This window comes from Vidua macroura, chromosome 1, assembly GCF_024509145.1.
Source record: "Vidua macroura isolate BioBank_ID:100142 chromosome 1, ASM2450914v1, whole genome shotgun sequence".
Taxonomy (NCBI): Eukaryota; Metazoa; Chordata; class Aves; order Passeriformes; family Viduidae; genus Vidua; species Vidua macroura.
In genome coordinates this window covers 43,044,891-43,067,542 of record NC_071571.1, presented here as the reverse complement: position 1 = coordinate 43,067,542, position 22,652 = coordinate 43,044,891, and the positions used below count along the sequence as shown (strand labels likewise).

Below are 22,652 nucleotides of genomic sequence, written 5' to 3'. Positions count from 1 at the left end.
AGGACTTTTTTAGGTCTGCCATGATAATTTAAAATTTGCACCTGCCTTTTCTCTCCTTTCCAAACAGTTCTAAGTGATTAGTTGTAACTAGGGAGCCTGTTAGTCTGGTTTTCACAGGCTAACTTCTTCTGCTAATGTAATAAGGGTCAGCAAGATTAATTAACATGCAAGACAACTTGCTAAAACCATTTTATAACTTTGCTTCTAGTTTTTCTCTTTTATTCTTGTATAGCCATTGATCAAGAACTAAATTCTGCTGGAAAATCAATAGCTGGAACAGTTTCTACATTTTCAAATGCAAAGGTGCAATTAATAACTTAATAATTAGACATGTAGGATATGCATGATTGCACTGAAATGCTTCAAGAAAAGAAGAGCATGAATACTGAATAGAGTAAGAACAAGCTTTGACATCAGCTTCAGGAATAACAAGGTATTCACAAAGCAAAGAAAAGAAACCATGTAATTTCTCTTGCTTATCCATAACTCCCTTTTGTCATGAACCCACCACTCCTCCATCAGAGACTCTGGCACAAGCAATTAAGCATACATTCAGTTTTGTACAATGGACTGACCCAGCTTTTGCATCACAGATACAAATGCATCTCCTCCTGTCATTATAGTTTAACAACTTTATGACCTCCGGAGGCAAAAAAAATATGTTTCTTTCCTTCCAAGCATGTTGTTCTGTTTCTATTTAGGAGTCTGTATGCTTCTCCCAGCCCATCTCTCACCCACGTTTACTGCTTTCTCTCAGTCCTCCCTTTGCACGTTGCCCCACCCTCCCCCCAGGATGTATTTCTAGAAGCTGGGTTCTCTCCTACACAGGTCATCTCTCCTCATGCTGTGAAACAGCAAGCCAACCATATAGACACAAATGAGGGTACATTGAAAGAAAAAAATAGCCATTTGCTATTAAAAACCCCCAAAACACCTCCACCACAAGCAAACTGATTCTGATGCCATTAATTTAATGACCTATGCTTTCACAGATGCACATAAACCAACACTAAAAGGCAGTGCTATTAGGGAAAAGTAGTCTTCCTTCTTTAAAGTATATTGATGCATATTTGCAAGATTTTAATCTGATTAAAAATCTTTCACCATAATAGTGCTCACACCATGATTTTTAAATATTTGAGAATAAGTCACTACTTCAGAACATTGTAGACAAAAACATATAAATGTCATCTTAAAAATATTCTCCTCATTAAACACAAGATTTCCACAATCTGACCCTTTTCAAAAACCTTGACTAATTTTTGTCTATAACAGAAAAATACATGTTGCATAGTACTTCTTTAGACAATAGCTAAGTATTTGTGGACAATATAGATAAGCAGAGTTTAAAGAGTTTCCATCTGCTCCTCTCATTGTTAAAGATAAAGAAAAGGGCATCAAAGTGTACCAAAGGTGCAAACAGTTTGAATTCTTGTACTCCCTTTTTCACTGGAGAGATAAGTCAGGAAATGCTTTTCTAATGTCAATCATTTCATACGTGGAAAGTTTAAGCTATTTCCTTCTAATTCAGCATCTCCTTTGGAGAAAGTACATTCACCTCTATCTCTGCTCACAGGTCACTCAAACGTTGGGAACACAGACCTCCTGCCACGTAACCTTGCTATGCATCTGCTGCACACATATTCACCCAGATTAATTTCCTTCTCTCTTCACTGTTTTTTGACAACTTTACAAATCTGACCACTTTTTAAACTGCAGCTTCCCTACTGCATATGAACTACAAGGGAAGAGTCTTTCTTTCTTGACAGGAATTTTCATTTTAGCATCAGATTTTGAATTCTTACCATGGTGTGTAAGTTCAGACATGCTGAGTTCACTTGTCCCATTCCCTCTTGGTTCATCCTGTCCTGTGGACACATAGCTGCCCATAGTGGCTGGCTGAGAATGAACGAGGTGTTTTGAAGTCTGCTCATCAGATTCCTTAGTCAAATGATGAAACAGCATAGAGAAACAGGAACAGAGCTTTCAGCAGGATCACAACACAATGGTTGCCCTGATCTACAACAATTCCTGGGAGTTGTATTAGGCAAATACTAAAATAAAATCCTAACATTTTTGTAAATGATCAGTAGTGACTCAGCCATAAGAAGAAGCAGGTTTAATATATTTTTTTCTCTAGACACAATGGAAAATGGAAACCAGAGGACATGGAAAAGAAAAGATAGAATACAAAGCACACACACACAAAAAAAAATCCTGTGATGCATTCACCAACTATTTCCAAACTGACCCTTTTCTTTCTACAATAGGATGTGGTGCTAGAATTGAAGTGGCTCATTTTTGTTGCAGATAGCTTAAAAGCAAAGGACAACATATTCTGGGAATTATTCCAAGGCTTCATTCTTACTAGAAAGCCAATTGAAGCGTTAATATGCTTAACCAAATGAAAAGAACCCTCAGCCACAACAAATTAAAATGTTTAAAGGATTACCATTCTAAACATCTTGAAAATAAATGTATTTTCAACTCTGGTGTCATATAGTCAGTAAAAACATTTCAGAGAGCAGATTTAGCTTTAAGGGCAAATTAAGAAAAGCTAACTTAAAAAAACTAAAACTGTGCAAAGAATGGAGAGCTTGTTGAATCATATGTGAATAACTGAATGTACTTTGCCTCATCACAGATCAACAGGTTCAGATAAGCAGTTCAGATTTTGATGCACTTCCCAGTTATTAGTCTCAGAACAGGCCTGTGACTCTAGTGCTAAAGAAACTATGTGGGAAACAGAAAAGTGCTATACACTGGGTGCACATAAATGAGACCTCCAAAACAACAGCCCAGACTTACACGTAGGACATTGACATTCAGCTGCTGAAAATTATGGGACCTGAATTCTTGCATTCTTTTGATATTTTCTTGGTATTTTTCTTCTGCCAGCTGCCTGTAAATACAGAACACTTGTATTTAGAATGTGATATCAGGGCATGCATAAAGGGATCTTCTAAAAGCAGATGTGGAAAAACAAATTCCATACTGAGATTTTCATGTTGCCAAATATTCATGGCATCCACTCAGATTTTAATGAACGCAAAAAGAGATTTCAGACCTTATTTCCAAACCCTATTATATTTTACTTTCACAACTTTCATAACGTAATCAAGAAATAGTAAATTATTAGTACCAGTCTTTTCTACTTCTTTTTATTTTAAATACATTGGGCTTTATTCCACCACGTAGTGCAGGGACCTTTCAGCTGTAGACAGGCATGCAACATCTGTGTGCTATGAACTCTTCCTCTGGGGGACAGTTGGTAACTGTGGGTTTCTGTGTGGAACCACTTAAGACAGGTGCTACAATAAGCAGTCTTCCCAGCTTCCATTAATATATTACCTTCCCACCCATCTCTAGATTTGCACTGCTGGAAGCAGATCTCCAGTCTGAGAGGGTATTATTTTTGCATTGTTTCCAATATTTTCAGCCAGAGTCAGTTGACAATGATCTAGAGCTCCATGTTGATCCATTTTAAAGATTCATGACTGAGAACAAGGTCTGAATATTAATATTGCCTTCATATTACAAAACAAATATATTTCATTTTGGTTTTGGGGGAAACAAAAAATGTGAGAATCTCATCAGAAAACATCAAAATGTGAGAAAGCAATGAAAATGAAAAACAAACCAGAACAATCTTGCAATTAGTATTATTTCCTGATCTCCATTCATTTTTAAAAAGTGAAAGAGACAGACTTCCTATTTACAATTTTCATATTAGTACAAGAATTGGCTTACCATGTTACCAAAAGCACCATGCAGAAGAGATGTTAAATTTAATACTTTTTATACAGTGGTTTCAGTTCAAGGAAAGGGGTTTTTTAAAATGAGAATCAATTTATGTATGCCAGTCAGACACAGGTGCTCTTCGGACATATTTTCCAAAAGGACATAGGTCTTAGTTCTTTGCTTCAAATGTGTCATCACAGCAGTATATTCTGGTTTTTATTAAAAAACCCCAAACAAAGCCTTTCAGTTGTTTCTCATATTCCATCAGAAACTGTACTTAGTCTCTTCCAAAACATTTTATTATGCCTCACTTAATGAAAAAACCCATCAATCATAAAGACTTTACAACATGTCCATTATCCCTGTTTGATCCTTTGACAAGACTATCCATTCTCTGAGCTATTAACTGCTGTTGGAAAATCTCTGAGGCCAAAACAATTGACAAAAACTGAATTGTAACTAAATGTCTGACTCCTCAGACCGTGCAATTCTTAATATCAACAGTCATTAAAAAGAGTCTCCTATTGTAACACATTTGAAAATCTCTCCCACTTATTTAACCAGAACCATGGTACTCAAAGCACCAGTTTTGGGCTAATGTTATAATTTTTTCCCTACATAAATAATCAGTGTGATTTATTGTGACCCAAAATCCTCATTGAATTTGAGTAGCTGAAGACCCATACTATTTTTATTTCTACCTTGACAATTCTAACTCTCCCATCAGACTGTTGGGTGGGGAAAAATGCATGGTTTGGGCACAACTTACTTCAATTTCTTTGCTTTCTCATCTGCAGCATTTAACTTCCTCAGTCGCATTCGTTCCCGTGGTGTCATTTTCTGAACTTCAGAAAGGTCCTGCAGAGTTTGCAAATGAACTTTCTTCTGCCTGAAATTGAATGCAAGCAAACCCATCTTCACATAAAAATGCAAATATTCAGTATTTTGACTGGATATTGAAACACAGTGACATTTCAAATGGGATAATTAGAAAGTCTCTGGAACTATAGCAGACTAAATAGACTTTAGTTTGGAAAGCAAATACCTCTTTAAATTGAAATATTTAAACTTGGATTTGTGAAGAAGGTGATTCATTTCAGGTGAGGATGGAAAAAGGCAGTTTCATCTCCTCAAAAGAATAAATATTGAAGCACAGTGAAATATTTACCCTGCCCGGCTTCATTATTGGACATATTCCAAGTACAAAGGCAGTCATTAAATGAGAGCTTCTACATTTTACATTGATTGTTACAAGCTGTCTGGAATAAATGAGAATATTTATGTGTCCTTAATGACAGATATAATTATAATGTTATCCTCTTGAATTTCTGGTCCTAATCAATAATAAGAGTTCACAGGTAAAATGGTCTCCATAGACCATCTCTGAAAGCTGAGCATGAATTATTGACTTACGTATTTCAGTTGTATTTATCAACCTAGGGGAGCAAAATAAGTCCTTTATCAGAAAAAGGATAGTAATCTCAGATTTTTATCTCACATCCTACAGTAATTAAAACAAAAATTAAACCCTAGTTTGAAATGCCTTGGCAGTCTCCTTTCCCTTACACAATATTTATACCATATCTATTGTACCATGTATTTATCATACCAAGTATCCATTTCAAATTACTGTTTATGTCCTTATGAGATAAATTCACTTCTGATAATCTAAGAGGCCAGGTTTGTAACCATACAAATTGTAACACTCTTTCTGGACTATCATTTGGAAATCAGGATTTTAATAAATGAGCAGAGAGAATTCATTGTGTTTTTCAAATAGTGCAAAGATATGAATATTAGTGTGAAATATGAAAGATTAAGGACAAAGACAAGAAGAGTTCAATTATTCATAAGAAAGGAACTAACTCTTCAAATATGAATAATGTAGACATATTTCTTGTCTCCTGCAAAAAACTCTAATTTAAATTAAAATAATCTCATGGGGAAAAAAGCAATTTTTCATTCAAGTTGAAACTGAACTTGTACAGCCTTATATTTACTTAAATATTTAAAGTTTATGACTTGAATGGGAATAGATTAAAATAAGCCATCAGAGGCCTTCACTAGAAGAAACTAGACTCAACCTTTTTGCTTTGCATGGCAAAAAGAATTCCTGGTGAGAAAAAAGTAAACATAAATATAAAGTAGTAATGGTTGAGAACACCATAGCATGCAACTGTTTGTACACTCGCTGGGACTAGAGTAGTGCTGCAAGACAGCAAATGTGGGGAATTCACCATGTTTATTTTTTTCTCCTCCCCTTTTCTGCTCTCTGTCATTTTTCAGGTATTTGTAGTTCATTTTGCTTACCTCTTTAGATCTGGGAATGCAGGAATTATTTGGCATTTTGCTTACCAGTGACAATACAGGCAGTCCATGTTCTCATAAGTACAATGAGAGTCATTATAAAATTAGGACTTCTTGCATATTCCAAACACTTGGACAAAAATAATCACACTGTAGCACAAGTGAGGATAAGTTACAGTAAAACTTCTCCTAGGATTTTTTTCTCTAATTGATGCCCTGAATTTTGAAACCTCAAGATAAATTGACATTCATTGCTCCACGATTTATAGGAACTCTGGACCTCTGCACAGAAGCAGATCTTCTTTTTCCTTCTAACAATAGTATAAGAGCATGATGTTTGTAGTTAGAACTACTTGCTCTTCCTCTTAGAGACTACAAACTTGATTTTGAAAAAGTATACTTACAGATGCTGGGATACACATAAATGTCCTTCCCACATGCTAGCTCTGTCAAAAAATGATGTCCATTTGGAAGGTGATGAGACAAAAAAATTCAAGCTAATGACAATGGATCAGATATACAATAGAGTATATATTTTACAAAAAATACAAAGTGGTTTTATCAGTCTCCTCTAGAAGCATGAGGATATTCGAAGTCTGGCTATATTTCTGCAACAATACTGCTTCCCCAAAGCAAATACAATAGTTTTGGTGCATATAGATAATCTGAAGTCTTGTGCCCACAAGATAAAGGCAAGAATTAAAAGTTTCTTGAAGATTTTCATAATCTTTGTTTCAATAAGCATTAAATACTGACTATAATTCAGACAGAGTTGGCATAATATCTGGGAAACATTTCAGTGCCCCAAAACTATTCATAGTATATCTCTAAGGAGCATCTCTGTAGTTAACTATATTTAATTTGAAAAGGAAGGAATCCTCTCACAGTTAATTGAGTTAACTTGAATATATATATTTATTGTTTCATTTTACATGAAAGCTTGCAAAGTTCAGTGAACTATTTATACCAAAGGTACCTATTCATACCAAAATGAAAAACTTTGGCCTCACAAAAAGACAGAGACTCATCTGTCAACAACAGACATTAAGAAAAGAAGTGACAAGTAGAAACTCGAAACACAATTTGTAGAGATGAGAGCCTACAGACACATTGACAGTAGTTAAACTGTGTGAAATGGTGTATAAAATGTTTTGCTATAGTGAATTCAACTGTCTGTACTCTGCTTTCTTCCTACCACTAATAGCAAACTACACTTTCTTTGGAAAAGCTGAAGGTGATCGCCTCTCCTGAAGGGAGGCTTGCAAGCTGCAGAACTGGCAGCATCTGAAAAGGGATCACAGCTGCAAAACTGTAGGTCCTGTACAAGAGCAGAGGTCAAAAAAAAAAAAAAAAAAAAAAACAAAGGTGAAAGTCCCTTTGCCTCAAAGGCACTGCCAGTTCTCAATTGTTTTAATCTTTATTGCTGTTACCTAATAATTCAAAACAAATATCAGAGAGCTGTTAAAATCTTGACAATTATTTAAAGGGGATGTTTATTGCTTCCTTACAGGATCACAGACTTCTGGTTTAGATCTTGCTAGCTCCCAACAGAACAAAACCTGTACATAAAACTCAGGGATGGGGAGCAAAGGGGCGGGCAAGTTGCCCATGAAACTGCAGAGCTAATTTACACAGGCAAAATGAAAAGGTCCATGCTGGAATTTGCCTTAAACATTACACCATTGTAATTTAATGCAATTAATTAATTCAATACATATTCAATGCCTAAGGGAGAGATCATGTAGTAAGACACTACTGATGTAAGAGCCAAAAAACATCACTACTCTTGATTTCTCACTGAAGTTACAAGATAAAGATAACAGTATCCTACAGAGGCATTAGCTTAGTATTAGTTTAAGTGTGTATGCTTTTAGTCTGGTGTCATTTAGGAAACACAGCTTTTACATTCAATTTTTAGTAGGTACAGAAATAGTAGCACTATAAATGATAATGACCTAACGAAAATGACAGCTTAAACCTCCAAAATTTGAGAAAAAATGTCATTATTTACATACCAATTGGTACTAAATTAACATCAACATATACTGCACATGCATGTGCAATTTACACAGTCACATAATAAAAATATTTCATCTGCAAATCTTTTTTTACTACTTTTTTTACTTACTTTTTTCTACTACTTTTTTTACTTACTTATGCATCTCCCTCATGGGAGCACTTGCTCTTTTGTACTTCTGGGGAATAGGTTTGTCTAAACATAAAGTACTGTGAGATTGACACAAGTGTTAATGACATTTTTTGGCAACACTCTAATTTCATATACTACTGCCCATAAAGCTGTTAAAAATACTTACACAGCACCAAAAATGGGAGCAGTTTCTTTCTGACAGTTAAGTGCCTTGTCTTTCACAGTCATGTTTGTGAACTTGTACTGTATTTTCTGCAAGGAAATGAAATAGAAGGGGCATCAAGACTTGATGTAAAGTTATCCAGAATCTTCACCACCACCACCCAATACAATCCTAATATAAAAACTGACCAAGCAGTTTCCTTCCCCACCTTCTCAGAAAGCCAAATAATACAGGCACTGAAACCTGGGCAAAAAAGAGCAAAGGGCATTGGTTTTCATTAAAACTATGACTAACCAGAACAGTTCAGAGATATATGTACCCAGGCCCAAGTGACCTACATTTTTTATGCATAAATGTCTGGGTTTTTTATTGCTCATAACATTTAAGATGGGATACATTCAGCATATCAAGTGATGAGGGCTTCATTCCCCAGTCATATTTGTACTACAGCTCTGAAAGTCCCCCAGATTAATGCTCCCATCAACAGCTATCAAATTATTTTTTCTCACCATGTTTTCCCTGCCTCCATTTTGCTTTTGCAAAAAACATACTCAAATGGCAAGTGTACAGCTACTGCTTTTTCTTCCATACCTTTAGGTGTTCATCAATATAAGGGGATTTTAGGATCTCGGCTGCTGCTGGTCTCAATGAAGGATTCTTACATAACATGCTAAAACATTAAAAAACAGAAGTAGTAATTAAGCAATTGTCCAAACTTACTGAAAAACCTGCTAAACAAGAAAATAACATACCTGCATAGTACAGCATTCAGTTTGCTTGGATATCTATCAGGAAGAGAAGGTGTTTCACCTTCCACAATTTTTAACACGACAGACAAAAAATTCTGTCCAGTAAATGCATGGTTCATACAGCACATCTCGTACAAAATGCATCCCAGAGACCTTGAAGAATAAACGAGTAGGAACACTATTATTCACCAGTCCAAATGGCCATCACAAAAGCTCACCAAGTAGAACATTTTAAAATAAACACTCTCATAATAATTTTATATAATGACTGTTCATAAAGGTCTGCACTTCAGCTGAATTCTGTCTGAAGAATGTTTTTTTTAAAAAAAAAATAAGGGAGTTGAGTTTTGTAGGCCTTGGAGGATGCTCAGCTCTTTCTCCAGTCAGGGGTGCTGACATGATCAATGATTGACTTGATCAAGGTGATAGAAAATTCTGGTGAGAGCCAGATACACGCTGAGGCTCATCTAAGCAACCAGCTTAAATATCTTTGCATTTGACTTCTTAAATTTTATAATTTAATCTGTGATTCCAGAAGAAGTAAGAAAATAAAGCATAATGTTAAGAAATATGTATGGGTGAATGTCTGTCAGGAAAGCAGTATAAAAATCTTTGGAAGCAAATAATGAATAAAGTTTGAATTATTCATTTTGGTTAAAGAAGAGGAGCTGTTTTGGTCCATCTGGCAATAAAAGAACAAGAGCAAATAATTTTAAAGCTGAAACTTAGGCTCTACATTCATTGCAAATAGGGAAGAAGAGAGAGAATGGGGGGGGGGACTCCACTCACTGCTACTTTTCAAGCAAGTATGTGAAAACCATTAGCAGAGCATTTTTGCTAAGAACCAAGTAAAGAACAACTACTGAGGTAAATAAATGGTTGCCTAGGTTTTTTAAAGATTTAACTGTCAAACAGCTTTCAAAATCAGTAAACAGTAAGACACAGATGATAATCAGTATTTACAATGTATGTTCAGACTCTGAAACAAGATAATTACCACATGAGAAAATACTTAAGCAAAAAGAACAACAAAAAACCCTATGCACGCAGCATCTGAAAGCATCAAATAAAAATGGAAATCAGCCAGAGAGAAAAAAAAAAAAGGAAGGAAAATCCCAATCTGACAGACAGTACTATTACTTCTTTTTGCAGAATCAATATGTTTTGGAAGCTGCTTGATTCTGACAGCTAGAAATTGTTTAATGAGCCATTAGGAACACAGGATTTGACACATCAGGGAAGCTGATTTATTCATTTAGTTTAGTACTCTGACTACACCTGAGGTGGAGAAAGATGAAAAGAATGCCCAGGGCATTCTGCTGCAGCCAGGGCTGTGAACGGGCTATCCAGGGAAAATCCCATCTGTCCCATGAAAGAAAAAAAACAGGGGGAAAAGTAAAGAAAAATGAAGGAAAAAGAATAAAGTTTCTTTCTGCAGGATTGAAATCTTTGAAATTAAATAAATATCTCCTAAGCTGAGAAATGCTGCCCTGGGTTCCTGAACAAGGCTATTTCTTCCCAAGAGAGCTGCTGAGCTGCAAACACCCAAAGAAATAACAGACAAGCTTTTGGCTCAAAACTGCCTTTCAGTTGTGTTTCTACATTTCTGTTCTAAGCACCTTGTGAGGACCAGGAGGAAATTGCTTCCCAATTCCCATAAGTAATCCGCACATGATCCAAACATATAATTTAATTACTTTTATAATCTTAGCCTGTGTAAGTGCCAATGTTATAAAATTCTAAAATGGTCATTAAACCAGCCAGCCAGCACATTTGCTTTGGCAACTCCCTATAATCACGAATGGATTTGACAAAGTTCCCAAAGAGCACATAATTTCAGCAAAATTGTGGCATTACAAGTTCATGTTGAAGCTACTTATGCTCAATTACATCAAAAAATGGAGCATCTGGACAGGCTTCAGAGTGCTCTCCCCAGTCTCATGTGACAGACTTTAACTCCTCCCTCTTAGGAGAAACCACCCTGAGGTTTTTTTGAGGTTTACCTTGCTTACATAAATATTGTCATCCTTTTAACATCTTCTGATCTTTGGTAAAAAATGTTACAATTCTTCAAAGGTTTTAAGATCCAAGTTAGCTTTAAATTCAACTTCAAAAGTCAGATAATGTAAATGCATATACCTTTAAGGCTTATATCTCTTAGTCTGATCATATCAGAAGGTCTTAAGAATTCATTGGCTTCAGAATCTGTGAGGAATATATCTCTGAATTTAATTTCCTCAATACTCACTCATCAGCCCTTAAATGAGAACTCCCTGCTGCTGTCTTCCTCAGCCTTCACATTGCTTCATATTTTGATTGTTAAAATTAAAGATAATGACAAAGTGGGGGGAAAGTATAGACAAGCAAGCACAATAAAACGAAAGCCTCAAGATCTGTGGTGTGGGCAGCCCAATTTACCCAAACACAACAGACAAATCATCTGTCAAAATCTGACAGTACTTGATGGAAGACAAAGCACAATGGATTTACACGTGATTGCGACATCACTTTGTCTCTGCCATAGCACCGGAGGCACGGCAATGTCGGCCAAGCCCCAACAACACCAGCGTCACCACAGGGCGTGTGAGGGCAGGAAGGGACACCAGGCCAGCGGCACAGCAGTGCCTCGGGGTCACGCTGGGCTGGGCTACCAGTGAGCCCCAGTGGCACACACACACATCAGGGACAGACCCCTGAGCCAGCCTGGCCTCTTGGGCTCTCTCTGTCTTGGCTAAGCTGCTGGCACTGCGCTGACTCTGCTCCATCGGCCAGATCTACGCTGGGAAGCACCCATGGACAGAGGGGGTGGTGAGCTGCCGAACTAAGATCAGATCCATGAAGAAGCTTCTTGTCGGGAAAGGAGGAAACCCCAGACTGTGTTATCTGCAAAAGTTTCCTCTCATGGCCTGGCCAGTCCAGTCGCAGGGATGCTGGGGAAAACATGTGAGCCAACTTTAATTTGCCTCCTGTGAATTTAGATTTGACATAAAGCCTGGAATAACAAAGAACTCCAGCCCGGACATTTCAACTGAAGAAAAATATAAATGCTGCCACTTCCCTGAGACCAACTGCAGAACTTCCATGGGGGGAAAAACTGTAAAACATGAAGCTTTTCCCTATCTATTGACCTTGGGCTATAAAGGACAATACTTCTTCTACCAGCTGCTGAACTGTGAATATTCAAGCCAGTTTTGAAAAGCCAGTTGCAGAATGTTTCAGTGAACCTGAAAAGCACAGTGTCTCTTCAGAGCACACCAGTAATGCAGCAGAAATTAAGGTCTTTCCCATGAACTGAGCAGCGAGAGGATCACGATAACAAGGTGAGATAGTACTAATTGTCTTTTCCAGAAGATATTTTACATTATCTTACGTTTAACATGTGGACACTTCTAAGTCTGACTTTTTGTGTGTAAATTTTTGAGTCCTGCTGGAGATCAGAGAGACAAGTCTGAAGAGAGAATGTCACTTCACCTACATCTAAAAGACTTGGGCAACTCTTTGAAATTCCTCAGGGGTCAACAAACAGCGCTGTTTAACATCTCTGTCAGCAACATGGACAGAGGGACTGAGTGTATCTTCAGCAAGTTTGCTGACAAGCTGTGTGGTATGGTTGACATGCTGGAAGGAAGGGCTATCACCCAGAGGGACCTTGGCAGACTTGAGAGGTGGGCTTGTGCCAACCTTATGGAGTACAAGGCAAATTGCAAGGTCCTGCACTTAGGTCACAAATAGAGACTGGGCAGAGAATGGAAAGGCAAGCCTGAGGAGAAGGACATGGGGGATGTTGCTTGATGAAGAGCTCAACATGACTTGGCAATGTGTGCTGAGAGCCCAGAAAGCCAACCACATCCTGGGCTGCATCAGAAGCAAGGTCACCAGCAGGCTGAGGAAGGAGATTCTTCCCTCTACTCTACTATTCTGAGACCTCACATGGAGTACTGTGTCCAGCTCTGGGCCCTCAAGATGAGAAGAATGCAGACCTGTTGAGGCAAGTCCAGAGGAGGTACACAAAGATGATCTGAGGGTTGGAACACCCCTTCCACAGATTCAGGCTGAGAGAGTTGGGGTTGTTCAGCCTGGAGAAGAGAAGGTTCCAGAGGGACCTTTGAGCAACTTGCAGCACATAAAGTGACAGAGAGCCAGAGAGAGACTTTTTACAAAGGTGTGTGATCACAGGACAAGGGGTAACAACTTCAAACTGAGAGAGAATTCAAGGCCAGGCTGGATGGGGCTTTGAGCAGCCTCATCTAGTGGAAGGTGTCCCTGCCCACAGCAGGGGAATTGGAATGAAATGATCTTTAAGGGCCCTTCCAACCCAAAGCATCCTATGAGTCTTTGATCCTTCATGAGCAACTGAACCTCCTGCACAGTGGCCCAGGGACTTCATCTCACCTGGAGCGTCCAGGGTGGGCTCCCCTGTAAGCTCAGTGCCCTCTTGTCTTTTGGCCCCTGTTAAATGGGGGCAGAGGAAAAAAATCAAATAGAACCATAATTAAAAGATTAAAAGACAAGAGTATCAATCAAACACAAGATCGGAAGAGTTTCCTGGCTTAAAAAAAGAAGGAGTCTGTGGGCTCGGGAAGTACTGAGCCAGGGCACACCTCCTCCTTAGTGGCTCTACAGTGAGGGCCAAGAAGCTCCTGCTGAAGGCAGCTTCATCCTCATGTGAGTGCTCTTGGTAATGCTTTGGAAAGATCACCAAAGGCAGAAAGTATAGCAGAAAGCTGGTAGCTACTGAGTTTGGGATGGGGGGCTTTTTTTCTGTGTTTTTGTAAATTTTGAAAGTATGATCAACACAGGATTTGTAAAAGTATTGGACCAAACTCTGATTATGCTTACTCTATACAATTTCAATGATCTATATGGATTGACACTAGTAACCACAAATAGAACTTAAACATGTATTTTACTTTCTATTTGCACTGCAATAAAAGAAATTATTCCTTACAGTAGAAGAGCACAAAAGGCAGGCTTCCCTGTCTATTCATTTATTTTGACATCTTTTTGAAATCTTCTCCCAATATATTTTTATTGACTACATATATTAACTGATATTTGCTACAGATGAACAAGAGATAATCTGACATCAAATCCATAGCAGTCAGCTATAAAGGCCATGAGATGAGATTCCTGACATATCCGTTGACTGGACTGAATACGTCAACTGTGAAAAATGGTTGCTACCACTTAAAAATACAGATGACTATTCTCTGCTTATAAAATTATATCCTGCAGCCACAAGTATATTTTGAAAGGCAGAACTGAGATAAAGCTAGAGTAAATTACCAAGAAATCAAGCTATATTCCAGGGACCAAAAGCTTTACAAAGGAATTTTCCTGGTTTGAAATATTTATTTAAAAAATTAATCTTCTGATATACATACCTACAGAAAAAAAAAAAAAAAAACACCTCATAAAAGAAACAAAGCCCCTTAAATAAAATACTATTATAATACTATACAAAATTTAAAAACTCAACTCTTTTAACTATAATCTGAAAACATGAGATGCTTTAGGACATACATATAAACAAGCCAGATATTTTCACCATTCCAAAAAAATCATTCTTCATCTTAGAAGAATTGGAAGTGTACCTGCACACCTAGAAGTTTCCTGAAATCTTTCAACAGACCTCAGCTCCTAAACTTGATCCTTTAATCATCACCTCAGAAGTCCTGATCTCAAGAATTTGTGCCATCTAAATGCAGAACTAACACTTTTCTTTCTACCTTTGAGCCTCTTCTAAAACAGAGTTTATTTTTGTTTGTGTTCTAACACCACAGTTATTCTCATTTTAGCTCCATTTCCAAACACTTTCTTTCTTTTAACATTTGCTAATGTTTTTAAATTTTTAATGTTTTTAAATTTTTAAATTTAGTTCCTAAGAAGGTCCTTCTGCTATCCTCTCAGCCAGCATCACTCTTTGCTCATCCACCTAAAGAAAGGTGCTTCTTTCAATTCATCTATCTCAATTCAAGAAAAAAAGATATTTTCCCCTTCCTAGGAAAACCTGAACTTTGTCTACAACCACCCTGTATCACATCAGAGACGGGACCTGAATCTTATTCTCCTTTAAAGTCTCAGATAACCCAGAATAAAAGCCAACTACATGCTTCTTAACACAAAGGCCAAGGCTTCAGATTGCAACATTTGATCCTAATGTCCTGAAATAGTTTTAGTGCAGATAAATGCCTAATCCAACCAAAATAGCATTATGACTACTCACCAAATGTCAGATTTTGTATTATATCCCTGGTGCTTCAGTACTTCTGGACTCATGTAGTATGGTGTCCCAGTAAAAGTAGTTGCAAGATCACATGAACCCATCAAAAGACAAGAAACTCCAAAGTCTCCTAAAAATATCAGTAGAAACAATAATCAATTAATATAAACATATGTATTCATATAATTTTTTATTGTCAGACATGATAAAGTGACTGTAGATGCAGAAAATTCTGCTAGTATTTTAAAAATTAGGAAAACCTATTTTCTGTAGTTCTTCAAAATAAAAACACCACAAAAGCATAATATCACAGAACAACGTGGGTTTGAAGAGGCTTCACCAGGTCATCTGGTTCAAACCCTTGGCCCAAAGTTAAATGGAGCTGCTCAGGTCCAGGTCCAGCCAAGCTTGAAGCATTCTCAAGGCTAGAGATTTCACTGCCTCTCCTGTGTCTGACTGTCAAACATATGTTTGACTACAAATCAAAATGCTATTTCTGACATGATTTTCTTTAAATCTCCTTACTGACAAAATGTCTGCTGGACTGTTTTATCACATGAAAATATATCTTTAAAAGTATGTAAATCTCACCAATTTTAAGAAGATTATCTTTCAAAAATATATTCTTGGCTTTCAAATCCCTGTGAAGTATCCGTCTGGAATAGAAAACGAAATTCAACCTCACCCAACTGGAATCATTCAGAGTCATGTATTAAGTATTTCAGGTATTAAACTTCAACCCTTTTCAGAAAGGCCAGCCCACCACTGCTATAGTCTAACTGCCAGTGACAATCTGCCATGGACAATGGCATTAAGGAGCTTCACAGAGGCACATTCACAGGCACCCACATGCAGGATGAGAGCCTAAGCAGGATAACAAAAATACACCTGGGAATCCCAGCTTAAGAATACAGATACAGACATAGCATGAGCTGCAGAGGAAGGGAGTAAGGCAAGTCTTCCTATCTGACTCGTCTTAAGAGCATTACATCTTATTTTCTGCCAGGAGAATGAGATGCCTCACAAGAGAATAACGGATGAGAGAAACAGCAAAAAGAGTTTCTCAAAGCTAAGGGAAGACTCCTACAGAGCAAAAATATTACTTCAAAGACAAATATGTATATAGCCTAAGCTAGTAGTTCAATTTCTTACAGTAACAGTGTGAAAAATGAAAGAACTTTACAAAGACAAAAATGAAAAGGAAAATAACAATTAGCTTTAACAAACTTATTTTTCCATCAGAGTTTGAAAAAAAAAAAACACATTATCAGCTACACACCATGTAAGGATATACAGAACCTTCTTAATTTCTATAAGTCTTACATGTGTGACAGTAATTCTGCAGCCCCTTAGGAAAACAAAGTATCCCTGCAGTATACAAAACATATTCTAAATTAATTCTTGTTAATAACTCTTCCAAAAAAATTGTTGCCTATAACCTCCCCTATACTAGAATTTGTCCACTATTGAAATGATTACTAGCACACAGGATTAGTCATCAGCTCTGCTCAGGAGGAGGTTAGAATAGCATTTGGTACATACTGACTACAAAAACTGTATTTGCTAATGCAAATACAGCAGTCATTCAGCCATTTAGATCATGTAAAGAAAGAAACTGATGCTCTATGATCTTTGAGGGCAGAAAAATCAAATATGGTACTCAATTTCAAATTTTTGAGCAATCCTCAAGTATTATCTCAAATTTGAATTATAAAAATCTTAGGCACTGTCATAATGAAATTATTTCCAAAACACTTTCTACATTAAGATTAGAAAATGTGTTCTACAGCACAATTTAAATGCCCAATTTTGTCCACAACTAATTTGAAAATATTTTTTGCAAGATGAGAAAAAATATGCAATTTAATATACTGAGTTCATAAATGAAAAAAGAAAAATTTCTATTCTTACGGGTGAAAAAGAAAAATTTCTATTTTTATGGGTGAAGGAAAAGAGTTCTTCATGTTTCTTATAGCAATCTTTTTCACTTCTTTTTCTTTTATTTTTTTTTTTCCTGAAAGGAATACCTTTCAGTAGAAAATATTTGCACATTGGGAAAAATGAAAGTTGTATTCAATATGCCTCCACCCATGTTTATAAAATATTGTTGATAAATAATTTGTTCTCTACTTAACAACTTCTGTGAGCAATACAAACATACAATATATCAGTACAGAAATTAAACTAAGGTGATATTTGTTATTCTTTCATAAGTATATCTATGTCTGTATATATACATACACACACACTTTTACAGAAATCTTGCTGTGTTAATTGAGATTCATAAGGACTTTTTTTACCATTCATCACACAGATCCTTTAAAAGACCTTGCTTTGACTGAGTTATATTATCCTTGCATATTGTTGCTGAGAATTGCTAGATTTCAACCTTCTTTTAATAGTATTCCTTTGTAGAAATACACCCACAGCATTTTTGAACCTGAAACTTTCCTGAGTATCTATTATTTTAATAACAGGTATATTGAAGTAAAAGAATGATCCAGAAAGCTTTTAGTAGCATATGACTTGAAAAGGACATGAAAAAAGATGTTTGGGTCACATTAGTTTGAATTACAATGTAATGCTACTGTAACCTTGCAACATATTGATGAAAATGTTATGTATTTTATTTGCATTACCAAAAAGTATAAGATGCTTTCATATGCATCACATATGACAAAGAAATATTTTCAGCTTTCCATGATGATATCTCTCACTGCAATGCAATTTACTTGGCTATGATATGTCTGAAGATAAACAAGGTACCAGCTGAAATCTTACCTGAAAAGAATTCTTTAATACTAGAAAGAAATTAATATCAAGCCTGCACTGTAAATTCAGTTAAAGAAAGAGAGCAACTTTTTTATTGAAGGAAAAGACAGACCTATAAAGGCAACACAAATTAACCAGGCTCCAGCAAAACTTTACTTGATGGACAGTGAAGTGGTTATTGAGTAGTTATTTTGGGCAGAAATTAACACTTAAGGACAGTTTCAAATCTGGGCTGTAAATATACCCATATCTAGGTTCTGTAGAGTACCTACTTGCTGGCTCACAGTCACAAAAGAACAGAAGCCCTGAGCAGTGGGCAGCTTCCTTGCTAGATTGAATGCAACAGAATGACCTACAAGTGAAGCTGAAGTACACCACTGCTGTGAAATCATGCACAATTAGTCTCTCTTTCCTCTATCTGAAGAACTCTGCAGAAGAGTAAGAGGCTCTGTGTAAGTCTGAACCCTGTATTATCTGCTGTTTGCATAAAGAGTAACCTTACAAAAATCTATGTTTGTAAATTCTTCATAAAGGTTAGCAAAATGATGGGTAACCTAATGGTCAGCCTTATTCAAAATGAGGTTAAATTAATCAATGGCCTCATTGCCTGATTGCTGTGGGATTAATTTTGTGCACTGACATGCAATGGGCTATGTGTACTATGAGACACTACAGGTGTCTCATGCCAAAGGTCTACATTGAGATAAGACCATTGAACTGTGTTATCTCTCTTTTACTTCTCCCTTTCTTTATATCAAAGACACATAACGATCGAATCTATTTCTAGATAACTTTGTTTTCAAGTTTGAAGTAAAAAATATTACATTAAGTTTCCAGCATAAGAGTTTTCAAAAAGTGTGGAACTGAAGTTGTGCAAGAAGGGTAAGTGAATAGTCTGTGTTTAAAATCATAAATAATAGTTTTTACTGCTCTGGAAAGAAAGAAACATCACATCCACAAAATCTAAGTTTTCTTAGGAATGGGGAAGGACCAACCCACAGGCTGTAAACACTTCAAGCCTCTAATTCTAGGGAAAAGCTTTCTTTGCATTACAATATAATTCAAAAATGTATTAAAGCTTTTTTTCCATGTCAGTAGAGAAGAAATCATGCATGGCTCTTCTACACAGAAACAGAGGGCTGTTATTATGTTTTAGTGTTTCAAATTTCTGTAGGTAGTTTTAAATTATTTGAAGCCCAACCTTTTCCATTTAAGTTACTGTTTGACTCTATACTAATAAGAAAAAAGTTATATACACACAGCCAAATAACACAAAATACAGATAAATATATATAAATTAAAAATGTCAAGTTATTTGTAAGTGTCTGGAGAGGGACTATTAGCTATGATTGAAAAGGAAAAAATAAAATCCTGTTTGGAAAATCAAATTGCTTTAATTGGAGAATGAACTGACTTCTCAGGAAACCAAATTTTACATAGATATTTACCAAATAAAGTTTATTTTTAGTATCTTATTTGATTTTAAAGATTTATTTGAGAACAGGTAGAAGATAAGTAAAATAGAGAGAAGAGATAAAAGAGGAATAAGAAAATTAAAGACAAAAAGAATAACTCGCAGAATAAAATAAAGTAGTTCAGTTGGAAGGGGCCTACAATGACCATCAGTCCAAATGCAATGTTTATATTATTATGCTGCATTATTCTGCACAATGCATCTCCTAAACACATATGTTAAAGAAGGGATTTTGCTAAAAGGGGACTTTCCAGGGCACCAAAACTTTTAATGATAAGTTGATAATTGAAGTTCAAGGGAGGGGAAAAACCCCAAATCACACTGATAGTTTTGTTAAACTGTCAGGATTTTTATTTCCATTTCCCTCTGTCCTTTTGGCCTGAGGTGAATGCTGAAGAGCATAGAATCTCAAGAGATTTCTCTTTGTGTCCTTCCATCACTGGCAGGGCAGCATTTCATGTACAAGCCCTAGATAAATTGGCATTTAGGAATAAATATGCTTGCATCTTGGACAGCAATTCACTCTGCCCTTTTCCCTCTATAATCTGACACAGGCAAAAAACTCATTAGGCATCCATCAGTTCAGGTCAAACACATCCCACATACTTAACTTCTGTTCAACTTAGGAACGGTTGCTCTTGACAACAGGTGACCTCTCTACCTACTGCTTGGCTGCACTTAAAATTCAGGCAAGCAAATTTTGCCCAATCTCTGCAAAAGATGATGTAGGAAGTGACCAGACAGGCATTGTACATGTCCAGCACACTGGCAATAAGGGAAATCTTTCCATCACTGCACTCATCCTGCCTAAATCACACTGCAGGCAAGAGTTACACTCATGAGATGACCAGGTGGGTATTCATCTATATACATTACCCCTGCTCCAACCACGTGTGATCTCCTCATATCTGGATGACCTGCAGTATTTTTTTAAGTTAATATTTGATGTGCTGTTAAATGTGACATCTCTTCTCAAATGTACGTAACTCCACTGATTGTACTGGGAGTCGATCAAGCATATCTATTGGATGCTTCACATTAAATACATGCAGGATGTGCTTCTTGACTCCCCTTTAAAAAGACAACTTTGTTTTAACCTTTTAATCCATTTTCTTCTAACAATATTGAACTATTTCTACTGTGCTCCATTTCCCATTTGGCTCTGAAAAAAAAGTGTTTCTAAATGCTGGAAGACATTTACCATTGTACTGCTAGAAGATGTAATGCACAACACTCCTATGGGGTAGATAATTAACTACACTTGAGGTATCTGACCTAAACTAACTACAATGTTTGGTGAACAGAACTTTCATTTCTATTTGAATACTTTCAACTAGTCAGTAAATCCATTCACTCCCCTCCCAAGCTAAATGCTCTCATATCAAATGACTGTACCTTTCATGCATATAGTTGACTCCGAGTAACAACTGTATAAACCAGTCTATTATTTGACTTTGAGTGAACATCTTCCCAGAATCTTTGTACTCTTGAATTTTAAAGTCTAGATCTCCACCCTGAAAAATACCACAACATATTTGTACATTTAAAGTAAGTTTTCAAAATGCTATCTCCTTCATCATAGTACAGGACCCCACTTCCTTAGGCCTTCAGGCATCCTATCATGCAGGTCTGTAAAATCAACATATGCATGTGAATTCTGAACTCTCCCAGTGCCAAAAGCATACACAAGTGAGGATCAAAATGGTATCAACCAGTCTGGCTTTGTCGTTTTCTCTTAGCATTACACAAGATCACCAAAGTTTCCAACTGTTCTTCCTTCATGTCACCCAACTTCAGCATCTGAGCAGGTCACCCCAAACCTTTACAGGCAACACAAAGGAACATACACCTGTTTAGTGCAATTACCTCTGTCATCTAGCTGGATCATGTTATACAAACGCTGTTTCTCTGCAAAGATTTATAATGAGGGCCTACATTGACTGGCTATGACATAGACAGGTAGGTAAAATTAATCTGCCCTGACCAGTCTGAATAAGTTAATAAATTTGAGAAAAGCATTTTCACTCCAGTAAAACATTGCACACTCAAGTGGCACTCATTTATTATGTTATAATAACCATGTCAGCATCAAAGCAACCATGTTGTTTCCTTAAGAATTAAAATACAGTCTCTTTAATTATGATACTTTGCCCTCTTTCAAACTTTTACCAGAAACAAAGCAGATTTAAAGCCTCAAGAATACATAGCATGTGTTATTGTGATACTTCATTAAAACAACAATTGATCTTGAAGTAGCACTAGGAATGGAACAATAGGACACACAGCAGGGAGTGCCAACAAACCAGAAAATATATCCAGAAAAAGAATACTTGAAAACTATAATCCAGATATTTGGAAATACCAGTTGTACAACAAGACAATGGAAGAGGATTTTGAGACTTCCAGGAAACCCATTCTTTCTGCTCAAAAATGTACATGATCTATGATACCATAGATCAGATGGTTGTTAGCTCATTGTTTATCCAGTTTATAAAATAAATTAATTTTGTCTACAAGAATGCACACACATTAAGGGGAGGAAATGTGTTGAGGTAGCTAACCCCAGAGCAAAGGGACTGTGCGTCTGATTACAATCTAGTGACTTACATCTAGTACCTTATATCAGGACAGCTTATTACCCATAAATCATTATTTTACATTATACATTCTACATAAAATCAGAAGCTTTATGTGCCATATACAAGAAACTATTTTGCCTGTACAACTGTACCAGTACCATAATTTCCCATCATCATCCCTGTATTCCTCTGCCCTGTTGATTCTCACCATTTTATGACATCTTCAGCATTTCTTGTGTCTCTGTTCCAAACACTACAGTGCTTCATAGTGCTGCTACAAAATAAGCAGATTCTGTCCTTGCAGATCTATATATTCATGTGCTTCTGACATGAGTTTATGGTAAGTTCTATGGATTTCTGGTTCTAAGTTACAACATTCCAAAGTAAGTGTGTTAAAACAAAGCAAATCTGTTTTGTCATCTATCAAAAATGTGCTCCCTGACAATGTCCTGCAAATTTTTAATTGAAATGTCCAAATCATCTCATACACTAGGG

General features: G+C 36.5%; 1 protein-coding gene across 4 annotated transcripts in view; it reads right to left on the bottom strand.

Annotated features, from left to right (window-relative positions):
- Nucleotides 1-22,652, bottom strand: part of NEK11 (NIMA related kinase 11) — an 81,924-nt gene that overhangs the window by 38,705 nt on the left and 20,567 nt on the right. For 2 of the 4 annotated variants that reach the window (XM_053993089.1, XM_053993099.1), the window contains exons 4-12: nucleotides 20,974-21,092; nucleotides 15,924-15,988; nucleotides 15,336-15,462; nucleotides 9,113-9,262; nucleotides 8,952-9,030; nucleotides 8,364-8,449; nucleotides 4,511-4,630; nucleotides 2,809-2,902; nucleotides 1,806-1,941 (exon numbers count right to left, since the gene is read on the bottom strand). In XM_053993089.1, the coding sequence (XP_053849064.1) occupies nucleotides 1,806-1,941; nucleotides 2,809-2,902; nucleotides 4,511-4,630; nucleotides 8,364-8,449; nucleotides 8,952-9,030; nucleotides 9,113-9,262; nucleotides 15,336-15,462; nucleotides 15,924-15,988; nucleotides 20,974-21,092 (976 nt within the window). The remainder of the gene's footprint in view (nucleotides 1-1,805; nucleotides 1,942-2,808; nucleotides 2,903-4,510; nucleotides 4,631-8,363; nucleotides 8,450-8,951; nucleotides 9,031-9,112; nucleotides 9,263-15,335; nucleotides 15,463-15,923; nucleotides 15,989-20,973; nucleotides 21,093-22,652) is intronic. The other 2 variants (XM_053993107.1, XM_053993115.1) reach the window with 2 other exon arrangements.